We start from the raw sequence: 18,772 nt of genomic DNA on the forward strand, positions 1-18,772 counted from the left end.
AGCTTGTCAGGCAAACATGTACTTTTTTCTCGTGAAAATTCTACAATTTGTCCAAATTTTTAGATCTTTTTTTAATTGTTTGCTTCCAGTAATCAATTCGCCGACATGTTTCCGTATGCAGTGAACTCAGTGTGACATTTCTCGTAAAAACTCGGTGATCGCAATACGCAGGGATCTGTCAAAGAAACAAACTATGATTATCGTATTGCACATGTTATAAATGTGCTCAATATCCATTCTTTTTTGTTGATTGTTAACATAAAGTGACACTCGGTTAACTACGGCTTCAAAACACGACATTTAGTTAGCTGTCATATTTTCACATCATACACTGCTACTTTTGCATAGGTACTTTTCTGTACTATAAATTGGTAGTACTGGACTTTTAATATTTAGTACTTTTTCTTTACCTTAAATTGTTGTAATATTTAGGTACCTGTCTTTTGCAGAACTTGATTTGTACTACATTTTTTTTGGTACAGAAATAATACAAACAGGGATCAAAATTCAAGTACAAATCTCGAACAGTGAAATACAAGTACCTAGATCGTACTAAATATTAAAAGTAGATTTCTAGTACTTAAGATTTTTGGTACAGAAATAGTACCTATGCAAAAGTAGCTGTGAAACCGAGGATTTTTTTTTTTTTGACGATTATTCGATATTGATGCGTATAAAATAATAAAAACCGGGACAGAAGACTAATTTTAAGATATATACATGAATTGTTTTAAGAATTGGATAAATATTATTGTTTACCAGTCACTCGTTTCATATTACTTTGATATTTTGTTAAGATGGTTTACAAAATGTAATACTCGAAATAAAAGTCAGGCGGTAAAATGTGTTTCCTTCAATCAACGAACTATTGCAACGTTTACGTGCAAAACAGATTTGTTTAAAAAAATATATATCCTCTATGACTACGCGAATATACAGTGCAAGTTGATCTGATAAACTATCGATATAAACTAATTATCACCCTGTCAACAAACTGAAAATCATATGGTTAAACACAATAGCACATAAATCTAACGCTGAGTACATAGTAGTGTCATGGAAGTCATTTCTATTGGGTGCATAATAATATGGACTATGCATTATGCAAACATCTTTTAATGTTTATAATACCAATCATCGAAAGTTTGTAGTCACTAAAACAGCTGACACCGCCATGTACAGTAGCATTTCTGGTAAGTCTTAATTTTAATTATAATTCATTATAGCCTTACAAGTCAGAATGAGGTTTTCATTAAATCTGATTTATTGAAATATAAAGCGACAGCCCTATTTCTGAATATACCAGTTACCATGTTTGGAGCTCGTCTGTTAACAATGGTTAAGAAATTAGTTTTTTTTTGGGTCGGATTTACGAAATGAAGGGTTATGATCTTCGATTTTCCTATATTTTATTGATTGTTATTTTATGTTTTCAAACCTTGAGAACTGTTTGATTGTCGTTCAGTGTTACTTTTCGTTTGGCAATAATAATTCAGAGGAGTTAAAATAATCACAAAAATTACTAACTTAAATATTTTTTATGAACAACATGATTCTAAACATCCAAAATGAGAGCCGTGGTGTAATGGATAGTGCATCGGACTACTAACACAAATTATTTAAAGGTTCCTAGTTCGATTCCCGTTCCGGGGAGAAAACTTCAGGAACTGAATTTTCGATTCTCCCTTGACACCATTTACCGGTATGGTCTTGAGAAACGATGATAGTCCGTCGGAAGGGGATGATAAATGGCTGACCCGTCTTAAGAGAGAGCCATATCTCTTGCACGTAAAAGACCCCCTTGTAGATTTCGAAAAAGAGCAGGCTAATGCCGCTAATGCACCTGCAAAGTGGAGAGGGGTTAATATAAATTGCAATAACTTATTTTCCAATCCACTATAAATAAATATATTTAAAATAAACAGCCAATCGTGTGTCTTTTTGTTTTTATGCTAGTAGAATATTTTTATTTATTTGTCTGTCTAATATTTTGTGAACGTTACTACCTCGAATATAAATAATTTTACACCGTTAAAAGAGACTCCTACTATCCTTAATACTATAGTACCTGAAACAAACTTGTAATTTATTTTCCAGAGAATGTCTGTTTCAACTTACCATGTGTTTATAGGAATACTGTCAATAATTACATGTACATCGTAAGTAAGCTTTATTAACAACAGTACATTAACCATCAATTCACGACTCAAAATCACTACAATATTAATGCATCCATAAAAAGCCATATTAAAAAAAAGTATATGTACTATCAATTCAAGACGCAAGATCACTACGTGTCCATGAAAACACCAAAATCAAAAGAACATTTTATTATTGCTCTTCTGAATTTCGGTAATATTGAGGTCCCTAACAAGGAGCAAAAAACTCTCACCTCACTGCAGGTTAAAGACAAAGCACCTCACTGAATGTCCAAGACGACCACCTTACTAAGTCTAAGACGACTCACCTCACTGTAGGTTCAAGACGACTCACTTTGCTGCAAGTCCAAGACGACCCACCTCATTGCATGTCCAAGACAGCCCAGGTGGAATTCTATGCTAGCTATCCGTTCACAACTGCATTGTAAAACACAGCTGCAGGGTAATAATATCAATTAATGTTCAATTAGTTTACTGTCATCGATTGCCCGACACAATCCCTGAAAAAACGGACCGCACCAAAATATCCGTAATATAACTTGGAAACGATTTACGTTGTACAAATAACAGTGTTTTATGTTCAGAAAAAAAGTTTCTGACACTAAATTTATCAACCTGCATGAGGTATCCTTATTTTCATAGACGTGTTATCATTTATCAACAAAAAATTCAGATTTTGTCCATTTAAAACCAGTAAAGGAACCGAAATTCATATTTCCAAAGAAAAGCAGTAAAAAGGTTCCAATTTGATGACGAAAAAATAAATGCAATTGACATTTCATTTCAAAACTACCAAACATTTTCAGAAAGTGTTTCTGCGTGTGGATAATTTTATAAAATGACACTTTTCATGTTTTATTAAAATTAATTGCCCTCTTTAGAAAAAAAGAAAAGATAAGAATGATAGTTATATATTTCTTCCATAGTAATCAGATAAAATCCTTTCACTACTGTATAAAAATAGATATCAACATTTTCTTTTTTATTGTACCTTATGTTTACTATGAATTTACAGAAACCTTACAGATGCGTATCATCTTAAGTTAACTTATGTGTTTTCCTAGATCAAATAAAACACTTTAAGATTTGAACTTATATGTACCCCGTTACAGTAGTCTTTATCCATTAGTATAACGTTTTTTCATGAATACTGTTTAAAGGTGCCAAAAATGGTTCAACATCACAGAGGAGTTTATGGTGATTCCAAATAATAAAGGTAAGCAATCAGTCCTTGAATATTAATGCTAATGATGCTTTATTAAGGATATTTTAATTATTTTCCAATTTTTCAAATCGGGGCCTATTTCTGAGCATTTTCTCTCCGACGCCTCGGACTTGTTTGTTATAGGCAAATATAAGTTGACCTGTTTGGAAACAGTTTAGAAGCAGTGAGCTAAACTCACATTATGAAAACAAAACACTAAATAAATTTGGCGCATCCTATGCACCTGGCTGGAGATATTTCAAACCAAAATTATGAAGGGAAAAATGCATAAATATTTGTAAATACTTGAAGAGAGCAATATGACCAACGGTGACCTATTTTGCCTGAGTCAATCTGAAACATAATTTATAAATCATGCCAATATTTCAAATATGTTACACATGTATTCCAAACAAATAAATTAACGGCAAAGTCAGAGTGCAACCACAAGAATAAAATGATAAAAAATAATAAGGAGATAAAATTGAGAAAGGAAATGGTGAATATGTCAAAGCGACAACCACCCGACCATAGAGCAAACAACAGCCGAAGGCAACCAATGGGTCTTCAATGTAGCGAGAATTCCCGCACCCGTAGGTGTCCTTCAGCTGGCCCCTAAAATATGCATAATAGTACAGTGATAATGGACGTCATACTAAACTCCGAATTATACACAAGAAACTAAAATTTAAAATCATACAAGACTAACAAAGGCCAGAGGCTCCTGACTTGGGACAGGCGCAAAATTGCGGCGGGGTTAAACATGTTTATGAGATCTCAACCCTCCCCCTATACCTCTAGCCAATGTAGAAAAGTAAAAGAATAACAATACGCACATTAAAATTCAGTTCAAGAGAAGTCCGAGTCTGATGTCAAAAGATGTAACAAAAGAAAATAAATAAAATGACAATAATACATAAATAACAACAGACTACTAGCAGTTAACTGACATGCCAGCTCCAGACCTCAATTAAACTGATTGAAAGATTATGTCTTCATCATATGAATATCAGGTACAATCCCTCCCGTTAGGGGTTTAGTATCATACTATCATAAAATATATGAGAAGAACATAACCCGTGTCATGCCAACAACTGTTTTTTTAGAAATAAATGTGTTTAGTTCCGATGCAAAGACCCTATCAGTGAATCAATGTTAAGGCCAAAATATGCAATCTTTAATGACCTGACAACAGTATCGTAACTATATCCCCTTTTAATAAGTCTATTTAAAGGTTTTGTTAGTTTCTGAGGAGAATACTGACATTTTTGTGCTTTATAAAGAATATTGTTACTCTACAGTGAAGATTATGAGAAAATTTTCTATTAAAGGTCTCGATAAAGAGTTATCATGGAAACAATATGGGTATATCTTTTCTTAAATAAATGACACAGTCTGTTTAGAGAAACCCAATCATTTCCAAAAATGTCCGATAAAACCAAAAAAGGAAGATGCACAATGTAACTTCTACAAACCGAGTGTCCTATAGTCTGAACCTCCAGTTACAAGAAGGATTGATGTCAGCATATGTTTTACTTTTCTATTACTTTTAGGGATCAAATATTAATATAAATTTTGGATCTTATCTGTTCTCTGAGTATGACGATATTATCTTTGTCTGGTGCATGTAGATTGCATTGCTACAACGATCCTGATGTCTTCATTTTCAAATCATGAGGAATATTGTAAATTGTTTTGAAATGATAGTAAATACATTCTGAGGCATAACACGCTAATAAAATAACCGGTAATAAAATATGAAAAATAACTTGCTTTGAACTAGACTGAGCTGAGTCAAATTTAAATCGTGCTAACACATAAGGATACAGTCAAATAAATACATATAACCTTTCTCATACACATTATGCTTACTCCTAGTCCATAGGTATTTAGAAAATGACAAAGTCATTTAAAAAAAATGGCGCTCAACATTAGGAACCTAGTGAGATATGGAAAATAATCCACACAGTGTAACAAAACAATGACAATACATGCTTCTTGGTCTGTTATGTTTGATTTACCGAGGAAATAATCTACATAATGTAACACGATAATGACAATACATGCTTGTTGGTCTGTTATGTTTGATTTACCGAGGAAATAATCCACATAATGTAACAAGATGATGACAATACATGTTACTCCATCCGTTATCTCGTCTGACTAACTGAGGAAGCAATCTACACAATGTAACAAAACATTGACAATACATGTTACTTAATCTGTTATCTCGTCTGACTAACTGAGGAACAATCCAAACACTGTAACAAGACATTGACAATACTGTTCATGTTACTTATATTAATTTGTTATATCGTTTAATTTACCGAGGAAACAATCCACACAATGTAAAAAAACAATGTTGATACATGTTACTTGATCTGTTAATCTCGTTTGTTATTACATTGTATTTGTAATCACGTTGTTTAGAACAATTTAGGAAATATTGGTCATTAATTAGATATATATATATATATTATTCTGAAGAACCTAGTATGTTGATACAATGGTACACACATAGACATACATAATAATATTATAAGACATATGGTGAGATAACAGCAAATAGAGAAGAAAAGGATGTATAAAGACTCATATTAGACTTCTTTCAGGTGATACACAGTTTCAAATTGGACGTCTTTTAGAGAACAAAAAAATAAACTTCGAATCAAATCGCTGGCTTCACATCCACCACTGAATTACAAAATGGACGTAGAAAAAAGACCGAGCGTCATTCTGAGTCCGACATATTATACTGTATTCAATAATTATTTCTTTTTCAAACTAATGTATACATTTCTACTACGTTTGAAACATTATCCAGTTTTTATCATTTTTGCAGGTCATCGGGTGGTTGTAAAGTTACAGTTAGAATTGAGCCAAGTAATAGCAGACGCAATGGCAATGGTAGGAGTCCTTATATTGCATTTTGGATTTACAATAACCAGTAAAATTTATGCAGATAATTTATCTTTTATTATACTTAGACTTTGCCAGACAATAAAAATAAAAGAAATCTTACTTTATATTATTAATATTCTGTTGAACGATCTAACTACATTAAAGATCTTTCCTTGATTTATATAGTTTGATTTAAAACGAAAAAGTCTATGCATAAATGTAAAACAAAAGGGATGATTTTTTTCTCCATATTGTTTAATTTCCCTTTTTTTTTGGACGGTGATGTTCCTTTGGCACCGTCTTATATGGTGTTTATATATCCACATTCGTTCGTTATGATCGTGTCTGTAGTACGTTTGGATTTCACCTTTATTAAATTCATCTTTTAGGTACACAAATTAGGTTTATATGTTTGGCTGTACCGGTAGAAAACTCGTTTTAAACGGAATAGCACATCCTGAATTTTACGGTGATTTAGATACGATCCGGGAAAACGTATGAATCCTTTAAATGAAATTATTCTTATAGGTGACCAACTCAATACTGTCACTTGTACACATATGCTCTTTCACGGTACTACAATGTGTCGATATCTTTATTTTGGCATTGACCAAGGTCATATTTTTATAAGTCTTAATGACGTCTTTTAACTAAATCCTTTGGATGTTTGCTGTGTATTGATTGATAATTTAGTCCTAGATGAATGTTTTTTTTATTTGTTGTTATTGGCTTTGAACTAGCTGTCAGTAATTGCAAGCAATCTCAGATCTGTACTATGTGTCTTTTTTGTTGTAAGGGGTGAGTAAATACCCTTCCACGTCCGGTCTGTGTTTTTGTTAGATGTTTTCTTGCTTTAAATCAATCTGATGAATTGAGCCTTTTTCAGCTGTTTTATAGTCTGTTCTGATGTTGTAACACCCCTGTCCAAAGTTAGTAGAAGGTTGAGCGCTCATGAACATTTTGAAGCGCGCCACATTCTTTATGTACCTGTTCATTGTTAAAAGTCTGTATTTTTAAAAAGTTGTTATCGTTGGTTCAAGTCTGTCATATTTGTTTTTCGTAAATTGTTTTGTTATATGCCGTTAGTTTTCTCAATTGCATTGTTAGATTTAGTATTTTTGTTATATGCCGTTAGTTTTCTCAATTGCATTGTTAGATTTAGTATTTTTGTTATATGCCGTTAGTTTTCTCAATTACATTGTTAGATTTAGTATTTTTCATGTGAAAACCTGTTAAAGCCATCTATACGGTATGGATTTTGTCACATTGCTGAAGAGTGCATGGTTGCCAGTAAATGCTAACATCCACTTCATTTGAACTTTTTGGATAGTTGTTTCATTGGTAATCATACCAGATCTCCTTTTTTTTTTATATTGTAATGACTTTTGATATTTCTGATTTAATTTAGAGAATTTGTTTCTAAGAGCTATAAACTAGGCTGTAGCAGTACAATTTTCTCGCCGAATTTCCCGGTTACGTGTTGTTCTGTCTTTAGTATTCAAAGTTGTGTTTTGTATACTATTGTTTGTCTTTTGGTCGCATTTCGGAGTTGCTAGATCGTCCACAACATGCATGCAGTATTTGACAAATACACATGTATTGATATGTAATGTGTATTAAAATGAAATGCTCCAAATGCAATATACTGTGTGGAAAAACAACAACTGTCATACAAAACAGTCTCAAATCTAGAAAGTGGTTTTGAAACCATTTCGATGACAAGAACTTATTTCAAACACACCTACCTACTTTTCCATTTTGTGTCATGTGTACTATTGTTTGTCTGTTTGTCTTTTTCATTTTAAGCCATGGTGTTGTCAGTTTGTTTTCGATTTATGAGTTTGACTGTACCTCTGGTATCTTCCGTCCCTCTTTTAAAAAGCTGTTAAAAGTTATCAATCAAATCTAAAAATTAACCTACAAATCAGTTTGTATAACTGAGATACTTCTCCTTATATGCTTACTTCATTTTTTCTGCATTAAATTTTATGTTTAGATATCAGCTCTTTGTTATTTGTTTGTATTGATAAATACATTGTGTAACCTTCAACATAACTTTGAAATGACTTATTTCAGAGTGTAGAGATGCATCATTCTATGAACCTTCGATGGCAGGACGATAGATTTATACGACAAGGCAGCACAGATCCACACAAAACCTATATCAACATGTATGGTACAGATCCAGACTTTGAGTTCATTTGGGTGCCAGATGTATACATGACCAATGAAGTACCGTCAGGAATACTAGATTATCAACCGACAGATATCATTAGAATTTACGAAAACGGCACACTACTATTATCAAAACAGTTAAGTTTGATTGTTCCAAGTGTCATTCTCCAAAACTCCCTTTGAGGTTATATAGGTTGAAGTCTTCAAATGAAAAATATAGTCCTTAGATCATCAATCCTCTTCCAAATAAAAAACACACGACAAATATATATATATATATATGTGCTTTCATTTAATCCAAAAAAGTGGTCCAGATTTTTGAAATAAGATCAACACGTACTACAGTCATTGTATCTTAGTTTCGTATTGATTTCGTGTTGTTGCCCTCTGCCTTTTTCAACTGTGTTTATGTTTAAAAAATAATGTATGCGCAAAACTTTAGGCTGATGAGATATGTATCTTGTTTTTTTCATCAAACAAGTTTTATCTTTTCCAATTCCACGAACCACAATTACATCCATTTTTCCACAATCATGACAACACCAAATTGTACTAATAACCGCATTATTACTCGCCAAGCGCAACAGGACAGATGAACCAGGCAACATATGCTTACCCTTCCGGAACCTAAGATCACTGGTTGGGTTTGTCTTGCTGAGTCGTTCTATCCATAGATTTGTTCAAATGTCGTTTTTCTGATTGACCATTTCCGACGATAAGAGTAATCGTTGCCTTATAGTAATCAATGGGTTTGTCCGTTCTTTGTTGTATAACTGATTTATATTGCATTAAAAGCATTTTTATTATGCTCAATTTGTATAATAATCTAAAAAGAAAGGTTTTATTTGATTTTTGTAAAAAAAATAATTAAATAGGGGTAAAAAGAACACAGCCGTTTAAAAAAAAACATTTTTGTTCGGATTTTACTGACAATTGATTCATAGGTATTGTATGCTTTTGTCAAAATTCCTAGTGTTAATTTTGTTGTAGTAAACACATTGTGTATGCTAAAAGATCACAAGTTGTAAGAAATAATACTGTTGGGTAAATTATTCCAAATCAATTTATTGTGTCAGGAGTTTTTTTCAAAACTTAAAATAAAATGAGATACATCTTTTACTGTTACGATTTAGGGTAAGAACCAATACACATAGGACGCATTATAAGGTATGGCATTTGTTGTAGGCATGTTGTGATGTTTTACTGTAAACTACAGTTGTTTAAAGTGCCAATGACCAACGAGATATGTAGTATACAGTTTCAGAGCAGTAAGTGTTTTAATAGTAGCTAGTGTTGTCATATATAAGTTCAAGAAAATAAAAATAATTTGACTTAATTAATTGCTGTATTTGTAATTGCCTTTGTATGGCCCCTTTTAAAATAATTTTGGGATACACCTCAATAAAAGATAAGGAGATGTGGTATGATAGCCAATGAGACAACTATCCAACATAATCCAAATAAAGCGGATATTATAAGTAACCATGGATTGCTACTAACCCTAACACATCGTGGATCCATACGGGATCAAAAGTGAACTCAATCAAAATGCTGGATAGCACCTCTGGAAAGTTTGCAACTGTAGCTGCGTATTATTCCAAAAAGGTTATTGACGTGTATTATTTTAAAAATGTATTTCATCACAGCTTGGATGTTTTAAACTAAACCATTGTCTCGTCAGTAATTATCAAAAATAACTTTTTTTCATGTTTGTCATAAAAAGTTTTGATATTTTCTATTGCAACCTAAAACTGTAGATCTAAAATATTGAAATATACAGAAAGCTCTGTTAATTTCTTTTTAAGTACCCATGCCATGTCAACATCAAGGGCCTGTGAATTGGTATTTTTCTATTGGTTTAGATCCTTCATATTTGTTTTTAGTAAATTAACACGTAAGTTTTTTTGTTTGAATTGCTCCACATATTTCCTATCGGGGCCTTTTATAGCTTTCTACATGTATATGATACAAATATTTCTCATTATTGACGACCATATGGTGGCCTATAGTTATTTACACATTTTCCTCCTTTGAACTCTTTTAGATAACATTGGTTCTTTGCAAAAAATACCGCATCCTTTTTTATAAATAAGACAGTAACAGTAACTTAAATCAATACAACTGTAATGAAAGTGAATTTATATTAAAGGCTTTTATCAAAAATAGGGAACGTGTCCATGGGACACAAATGATGCCCCCGCTAGCGAACTAACGGTTGAGCGAACTAAAGTTAGATAACTGAAACGAAAATATTCAGCAATTTTTTACATATGTAAAGGGGCATAACTCTAAAATGGTATAACTATCGCCACCAAAATTCAAACTTGATCAGTGTTTGTGGTAATGAGCATTGTGTATAAGATTCATAGCATTTGGTTAAGACAAACTAAAGTTAGAGAACAGAAACTAAAATTTCCAGCATCTTTCCTATTTGTAAAGTAGCATAAAATGCTAGAATGGTAAAAGTGACGCAACTAAAATTCAAACTTGACTTGTGAATTGTGGTTATAATCATTGCGTATAAGTTTAATACAATTTGGTTCAAGCAAACTAAAGTACGAGAACAGAAACGAATTTTGGGATGCCCGGAGGTACATGTACATACAAGTAAGGGAAGGAGGTACATACTTACAGCAGAACAAGGATAAAACTCAATACGGTGGGAGCATAACAACAGCAGTATGACCACAGGAATAAAAAGTTTATAATCACTAGATTCATAGAGGTGCTTATAACCTGTAACACATTTTAGTTGCTGTTGTGAAATTAAGCATTGTCTTATGAGTAAATAACATTTGAGAATTTTAATTTTAAGCCATTCTAACTTTAGTTCTGCTGTAAGTTTGATCCACTTGAGCATGCTGAACGAGTAAAGTTCCTTATATCCACATTGGAATGTGAAACGATTAGTAATTAAATAACGGAAATGAGTTTTCAAATGATTTCAAAATTTTCCGATCGATGTTTAGACAAAAACAATGCATTTTTTAATTTTTTTTTTAATCAAAGCGAGTATTTACCTTTACTCGTCCTTGGCGTGAGACGTTAGACATATAATATAATTATCGAGTATTTTATATTGTTTCACCTGTCACTGTGCTTAAACGGCTGTGGGTAACTTAAGTTACCCACAGCCCAAGATGGAGCCGCCTTGCGACGGTTAGATACTTTTCTTCTATAGAATAACAATACCACGAATGCATCAATTAAACAACTGAATTTAAAAGTTGTATTAATCGTTTAGGGAAACCCTTAAACTGGAAAGGTGATTAAATTCTACAAAATAAACGATCACAGATTTAAAAAAACACTTAGGCTGTCCGTAACTTCAAAACAACTTGTCCGTAACTTTTTTCATCATACCAATAGAGATGTCCGTAACTTTCAAAGAATCGACATACGCGGATGTAATGTTTAAACTGATGATAGAGATTGCATCGAAAACATATTCACAAAACGAAGTAGATGTCTAGTATGATATAATTCATTGTATCGATGGAAGACAAAATTGGGAAAAATATGAAAAAAATCACGATAAATCCGCAAAACTCGGGTCTCATTTTGTATAACGTCGGGGTACCCGAATCGCCTAGTTCGGAGGGTTGTTTCCGATCATAGCAGATAAACTGTTGAAACATCATTGTTCGTTTTTATTTTTGAACAAGTAGACTACACAAGTATTTTTTACACATACATGTAGCATGTATACACTTACTGATTTTCTTCCAGCAACGACAAGGGTAGCGTGAATCCGGGATTTTGGAGGGGAACCCAAATTGCCCAGGCATGCAATGGATAGACTATACGAGACTTAAGTGCACAAACTTTTTCCGTCTTTTTGAAAAAGCCAAAAACACTTTTCTCTCATCCCCACAAAAACAAATCCCATCAGCATTGACAGTAAAAAAAAAGGGGTGTCAATCTGAACACACTGGGACGTTGCGCACGGTGATATTGCGGCACCCTGGCCAAGATTTACAGTAAATGGAAAAACTTAAAAAAAGGACATTTTGTATAAATGAATAAACCTAGTTTTACAGCTAGCTGCATTTTTCATTTGTATGCAAGTTGCATTAAATCTCATTAAACTGAATAAAACTAAAAGACACAATAGGTAAAAGTCAGTGACAATAAAAGGAAAAGAGCAGTCAACATAGTGTAACAATTCGACATAGTATATAAAAATATAAATAACTACGTAGGACAACAGGGTAATTTAATAGTCTAACAACCCCTGATAACATAGAAAGAGAGAAAAAATACATACTAGGAAATATATTCAAAAAATTAACACTATAACTAACTGGTGGGATGTATAAATACCGAGCCGCGTCAAAGAGTATTCATCAAAATACACATAGAAAGAAACAGTTGAGAAGGTAAACCGCACACATATAATTAAACTCAAATCATTAAAGAGTATGGAAAAGCCTTGGTCTGACAAGCGAAAAACGTCGATAAGACGCACATCAGTAAATAAAAGTTCAAACCATAACCAGGATGGAGTACCACAAACCCCACATAAAAGTCTGTGGTGTAAGTATGATGCGTTAATAAAATCACATTTGGTGGTGAATGAGTAGTATAAACGGCCGCGAAGGTTACAAATTATGATGTTAATTGTCTTCTAATTGTTGAAATTATAATTCTTAAAATTTTAAATCAAAAGTTACCCACATCTAAAAATAAAGTTACGGACAGTCTGCTTAGTTTCGATCAAAAAGTTACGGACATCTTATGCATTTTTTAAAGTTGACCTTGCGCTTTAGTGAACTCTATATTAACAAATTTATGGTAATTGTTAGTCATTTCTTTATTCAATAATTCTATAAATATTTACATTCTGCATGAAAAACGTCGCAAAAGGTACATTTTGTATGAATTAAATATCAACGAGTTTAGAGTCCGCCATCTTGGGCTGTGGGTAACTTAAGTTACCCACAGCCGTTTAAGCACAGTGACCTGTGTTTTGTTTAAACAAACCGTTATCACTTTTCAATTATCCGACGGCTTGGTCAAAATGTCAACTTGTTCTCGCATTTTAATCAGTCATTCCCGATTCTTTCGATACACTCGGGATTTTACCACGTTTACGTACGTACATATAGTAAACATGTAAAAGTAGAGCGGGAAAATATTCATTCATGAAATATTCATGAATGAATGAAAACGTAATCTCGCGTAGATTTCTTGTGATTTTCTCTTCAGCGCATGGCAGATCCGCGAAGTAGTGTTTGTGATACTCATTTTTTAAAATGAATGTACATGTCGTTCTGAATCGTCGGTGAACATTCATTTCTTTTTTATTCAAGCTGTAATCTTTTCATTCAAAACAGTAGTTACTCAAAATTTTAAAAGAATCTCTCAAGAATCAGAACTCAAACACTAGTACTACACCATCTCGGAGCAGAATATATTGCGATAATCTGTCAACCGGAAGTTTGAGGCCGACGCCTAAGGAAAGTAGCAATAGCAAGCTATAGCAAACTTTCCAAAAACGAATTATCGCACGACTTTTCGTGTATCAAATTAGACAATGAAATACGATAATACATTAACATAAGATATCCCGATATGACAAAATAGAAAACAATTCAATTAAAAAATCCAACGGCCTGCTTTATTGTTGTATAATTGTAAAACAAATATGATAAACGACATCCACCGAATTACAAACTTTTGATACTGAACAAGCATAAATATATGTATTGTTGTGAGCTTAAAGATGTTTATGATCCCTAAACCCACCTCTCCTAACATGGGACCGAGGTGTAACAGCCCAACATAAGAACAAACTGAAAACAAATATTTAAAAACGGCTAGACTTATCAGAACGGTACGAAGAAAGAAAAAATCACATTCAGACTAAAGACACAAACTAATGATCTAAGAGCGAATTATTCTGATACTACTTCAAATTCAATAACAGTTAGATAAATAAATCAACAAAACAATTAATAACAATGAATATATCTAATTGCTCAAGGATTCGCTGTTCGGTGTGTGCCAAGACTCAGTGTTGAAGGCTGTACTTTGACCTATAATAGTTTACTTTTATAAATTGTGACTTATATGGAGAATTGTCTCATGGCACTTATACTACATCTTCTTATAACTAGGTAGTCGAATACCTGTTGATTTTAATTTATAACTAAAGGATATTGTGAAACATATAAATTCGTTATAGACGACAAGCTTAATATCATCATGTTATAATAATTATTCAATAAAGATAATACTTGAACCCATTGAAAACACCAACATTATAAAGACAAAAAAAATATTGATATACATGTAGTTGGTACCTCTGAATCCTAGCCTCGTAATTTTAAAGCGATTAATTTTTTCTAACGTTTTTTGTTTTTGTTTTATTTTCAGACGCCTATAGTGAAGTTTTAAAGCGATTGATTTTTTTCTAATGTTTTTGCTTTTTTTATTTTCAGACGCCTATAGTGAAGTTTTAAAGCGATTGATTTTTTCTAATGTTTTTGCTTTTTTATTTTCAGACGCCTATAGTGAAGTTTTAAAGCGATTGATTCTTTTCGTATGTTTTTGCTTTTTTATTTTCAGACGCCTATAGTGAAGTTTTAAAGCGATTGATTCTTTTCGTATGTTTTTGCTTTCTTATTTTCAGACGCCTATAGTGATGAAGAAATGGATCTTGACTGGTTCTATAACCCTCCTGTTACTTTCTCAAAAGATTATGTGTCATTAGTTTCAAAAGTATCCAACACCATGACAGAAAAATGTGAAGGGGGTGAAATAGCACCGAATGGTAAATATGGATATATCATACTCACTGAAATATCTGAAATAGTCTGATATGCGAACGATGTTTAAAATCATAATTATTCTTCCTTCTTAACTTTCCTTAACTTTTCTTCATTTTAGAATGTTTTTTCCCTAAAATTTTCTCGATTAATCAACTTCAATATGATTTTTTTAAAGATCCAAATAACTGTTTCATATTGTAAATAAAGATTTATAGATATAAAGTGATTACAAATAATATAATGCGCACCACTAGATCATTTGGGAAGTGGAACTCTCTGGCTCTAAACCAAGTGATTCTTTGATGCTTTCAAATGTTTTTTTTTGTGGCAATTCATTTTAAATATCATACTTTGACAAAAATGACAAAATACAATGTGCTGCTTGATTTCACAATTTGAAATGACTAGTATAATAGATACCTTTATCAAAGGTACTATACAATTTACATGTGTATCACTTTTGCTACAATATGTTTCTGATAAACAGTGCAGGTATGCAGTATCGAAAGCATTCTGTACAATGTTTGTGAAATTCTACAATGTCATTGATAAGCAGTAAAGGTGTTTGTAATACGCCGTTGTGATATCCCCAAAAAGGGATAATATACATACATGTGTAAGGGTTTTTTGCGTTTTTTTTTATGTGTGTTCTTCCAAGTTAAGCCTTGACACAACATTCTATTTGTTTCAAAGTAAAGCAATAGTTTTATGTTTTTAGAACTAAGACCATGTATACAGCTTAACATTGAAGTCGAGCAGGTCTACAAAGGATTTATTGTTCAAGTATATTTACCGAGCAGTGCGATATTATTCATGTTATGGTTAGGGTTCTGGCTCAATTTTAAGGAGGTTTCAGCCCGTATCCGTATTGTCTCAGTAGCTTTTACACTCACCGTCACACAGATGGTTGGAGTAATGATTGTCTTTCCGGATATTGTGGAGTTAGAACCTTTGGTAGTATGGAATGCATTTTGCCTCGGTATGAACATACTAGCATTCATCGAGTTCCTTGTTGTTCATAACATGTATATTAACATCCAACTGAAGAAAGCACAAAGTCAAGAACTGACGGTTACTCCATCATCTTCATCGGCAGTATCTATGCAGGTTAGAGTATAGCTATTTAGTCAATTTGTATAAATAGAAACAAGACATATACAGTTCCGTATCTATATTTCTATGGTGCCACTTCCATTAAACTTAATCAACGAGAAGGGGGAATATATAAAGGTATTTATAAGTTCAATAGTCGAAAACAAACTGATGATGCCACCACAAAATAACCTACAAAACACAAAATAAAACACTAACACAAACCCCACCAAAAACTTTGGCGATCTGAGGTGCTTCGGAAGGGTTAAAAGATCCTGCTTGACATGTGACATGTTTTACTACTATTAATTACGTAAATAAGTTGTTTCAGTTGGTTATTAAAGGCTTCACACTATAGTGGATAGGTTATTAATTCTTATCTAACCCTAAGGCACCAATTATCTAATGTAAGTTTCCTAACCCTGAAACTTGACCGAATGAGAGATTTTCAAATAAAAACGCGTTTGTTTGTGACAAAGGTTAGATAAGACTGTGACCGATTTAAAGAACCTTTGAAGAAATAAAAAGCACCAAGAACAACTGCACATAACACTAAATCAAGATCGACACGAACACCTTTTATTCAAAACTATTAGTAAGGGTAATCTAATTACTATCGACTCGAACACCTTTTATTCAAAACTACGGGTAATCAAGATTGACACGAACATTTAAGTGAGACAAAACCAAACCTTTCATTCAAATCTTGAGGTAATCTAAGATCGACACGAACACATTTTATTCAAAACTAAGAGTTATCTAAGATCGACACGAACACGTTTTATTCGAAACTAAGAGTAATTTAAAATCAACATGAACATCTTTTATTCAAAACTAAGGGTGATCTAATCAAGATCGACACGAACACATTTTATTCAAAACTAAGGGTAATCTAAGATCGACACGAACACATTTTATTCAAAACTAAGGGTAATCTAAGATCGACACGAACACCTTTTTATTCAAAACTAAGGGTAATCAAGATCGACACGAACACCTTTTATTCAAAACTTTTAGTAAGGGTAATCTAATTACTATCGACTCGAACACCTTTTATTCAAAACTAAGGGTAATCAAGATCGACACGAACATTTAAGTGAGGCAAAACCATTCTTTTATTCAAATCTTGAGGTAATCTAAGATCGACACGAACACCTTTTATTCAAAACTAACGGTAATCTAAGATCGACACGAACACCTTTTATTCAAAACTAAGAGTAATCTAAGATCGACACGAACACATTTTAGAATAATCTAAGATCGACACGAACGCCTTTTATTCAAAACTAAGGGTTACCGTAATCTAATCAAGATCGACCCGAACATCTTTTATTCAAAGGGTAATCTAAGATGCTTTGAAAGTGTGAGTAAATCCTGTTACACAAGTGGCACTTGTCGTGTGTTGCTCAAGTACTAGGAAAAGAGGACAGGATTGCGGAAATGACAATGGTATCTTAAACACAAATCGAGTTGAAAGACAGATTTAAGTGAGACAAAACCAAAATGTTTTAACAATGGCTGATCTCCATTTTGTACAATGGTAAAAATAGTCGAAAGAAGTGCTTACATACTCCATAGCATGCTACACATGTATCAATTTTTAAGAAACAATGAAATATTCCATAGTTTCTACACATGTTGTAATTTGTGTGAGAAAATACGGTAATCCATAATGCTCACAAAGCGCTGTCTACAAAAACGGGAATCAAAGATTCAAATTTTGTTTGTGGTAACTAAAAATCTTACTTCGTGTAGAACCATCACTGACTACAACGAGAAATACCTTACAATTAAACAAAACGGGATAAATATTTAGTTGCCTCCATCAATGCTTAAACATTTTATATTAATATCTGCATTTTTTTATAGAGTCAAAATATGGTAAAACGTATCCAAGTCCAACCTTTGAGTGGAGACTTAGACCCAGAAGACCTAGGCCGTAGAGGAAAAAGACATAGACCACCATGCATTACACCGGACACTGTAGATAAAATGTGTATGGTGGCATTTATTTTCATCTTTATTACATTTAATATTGTCTATTGGACCACCTTCATGCATTTTGACTTATAATGGTTTATCTTTTACAAAATTATATGCGACTTGGATTGAGAGTTGTCGCATTGGAACTCATACCACATCTTCATAGGAAAAGGGGCAACAAATATGTTGGAAAAGATGTATATTATTGGAAAGTATGTTTGTATTTTTTCACCAGGCTTTGTACTTATGTTCTTGCAATAAATCGATGTTACAATCTCCAGATTTCATAGTATGCTTATGAAGGCATATTTAGTGATATAAAAAGTAATGTATCTATAGTGTTCTTCAAATTAACATTTACGGTACAAATTGTACTTTATCAGATGAGCTTTCGGCAATATATTTCGCTTCGGTGTCACTCGAGGCCAGCATATTTAAAACTACTTACCAGAACCAGATCGGACGCAATCAGCAGTACTCTTAGG

At 32.8% G+C, this 18,772-nt stretch overlaps 1 protein-coding gene across 1 annotated transcript; it reads left to right on the forward strand.

Moving 5' to 3' along the window:
- The first annotated feature begins 2,078 nt into the window (after positions 1-2,078).
- LOC139517932 (glycine receptor subunit alpha-2-like) lies at positions 2,079-18,563 on the forward strand. Its single transcript, XM_071309485.1, has 8 exons — positions 2,079-2,159; positions 3,320-3,375; positions 6,206-6,270; positions 8,341-8,576; positions 9,625-9,707; positions 15,074-15,214; positions 15,931-16,319; positions 18,174-18,563. The coding sequence occupies exons 1-8, from the start codon at positions 2,101-2,103 to the stop codon at positions 18,375-18,377; spliced, it is 1,233 nt and encodes a 410-aa protein (XP_071165586.1). The 5' UTR covers positions 2,079-2,100; the 3' UTR covers positions 18,378-18,563.
- Positions 18,564-18,772: the final 209 nt, after the last annotated feature.

This window comes from Mytilus edulis, chromosome 3 (genome assembly GCF_963676685.1).
Source record: "Mytilus edulis chromosome 3, xbMytEdul2.2, whole genome shotgun sequence".
Classification (NCBI taxonomy): domain Eukaryota; kingdom Metazoa; phylum Mollusca; class Bivalvia; order Mytilida; family Mytilidae; genus Mytilus; species Mytilus edulis.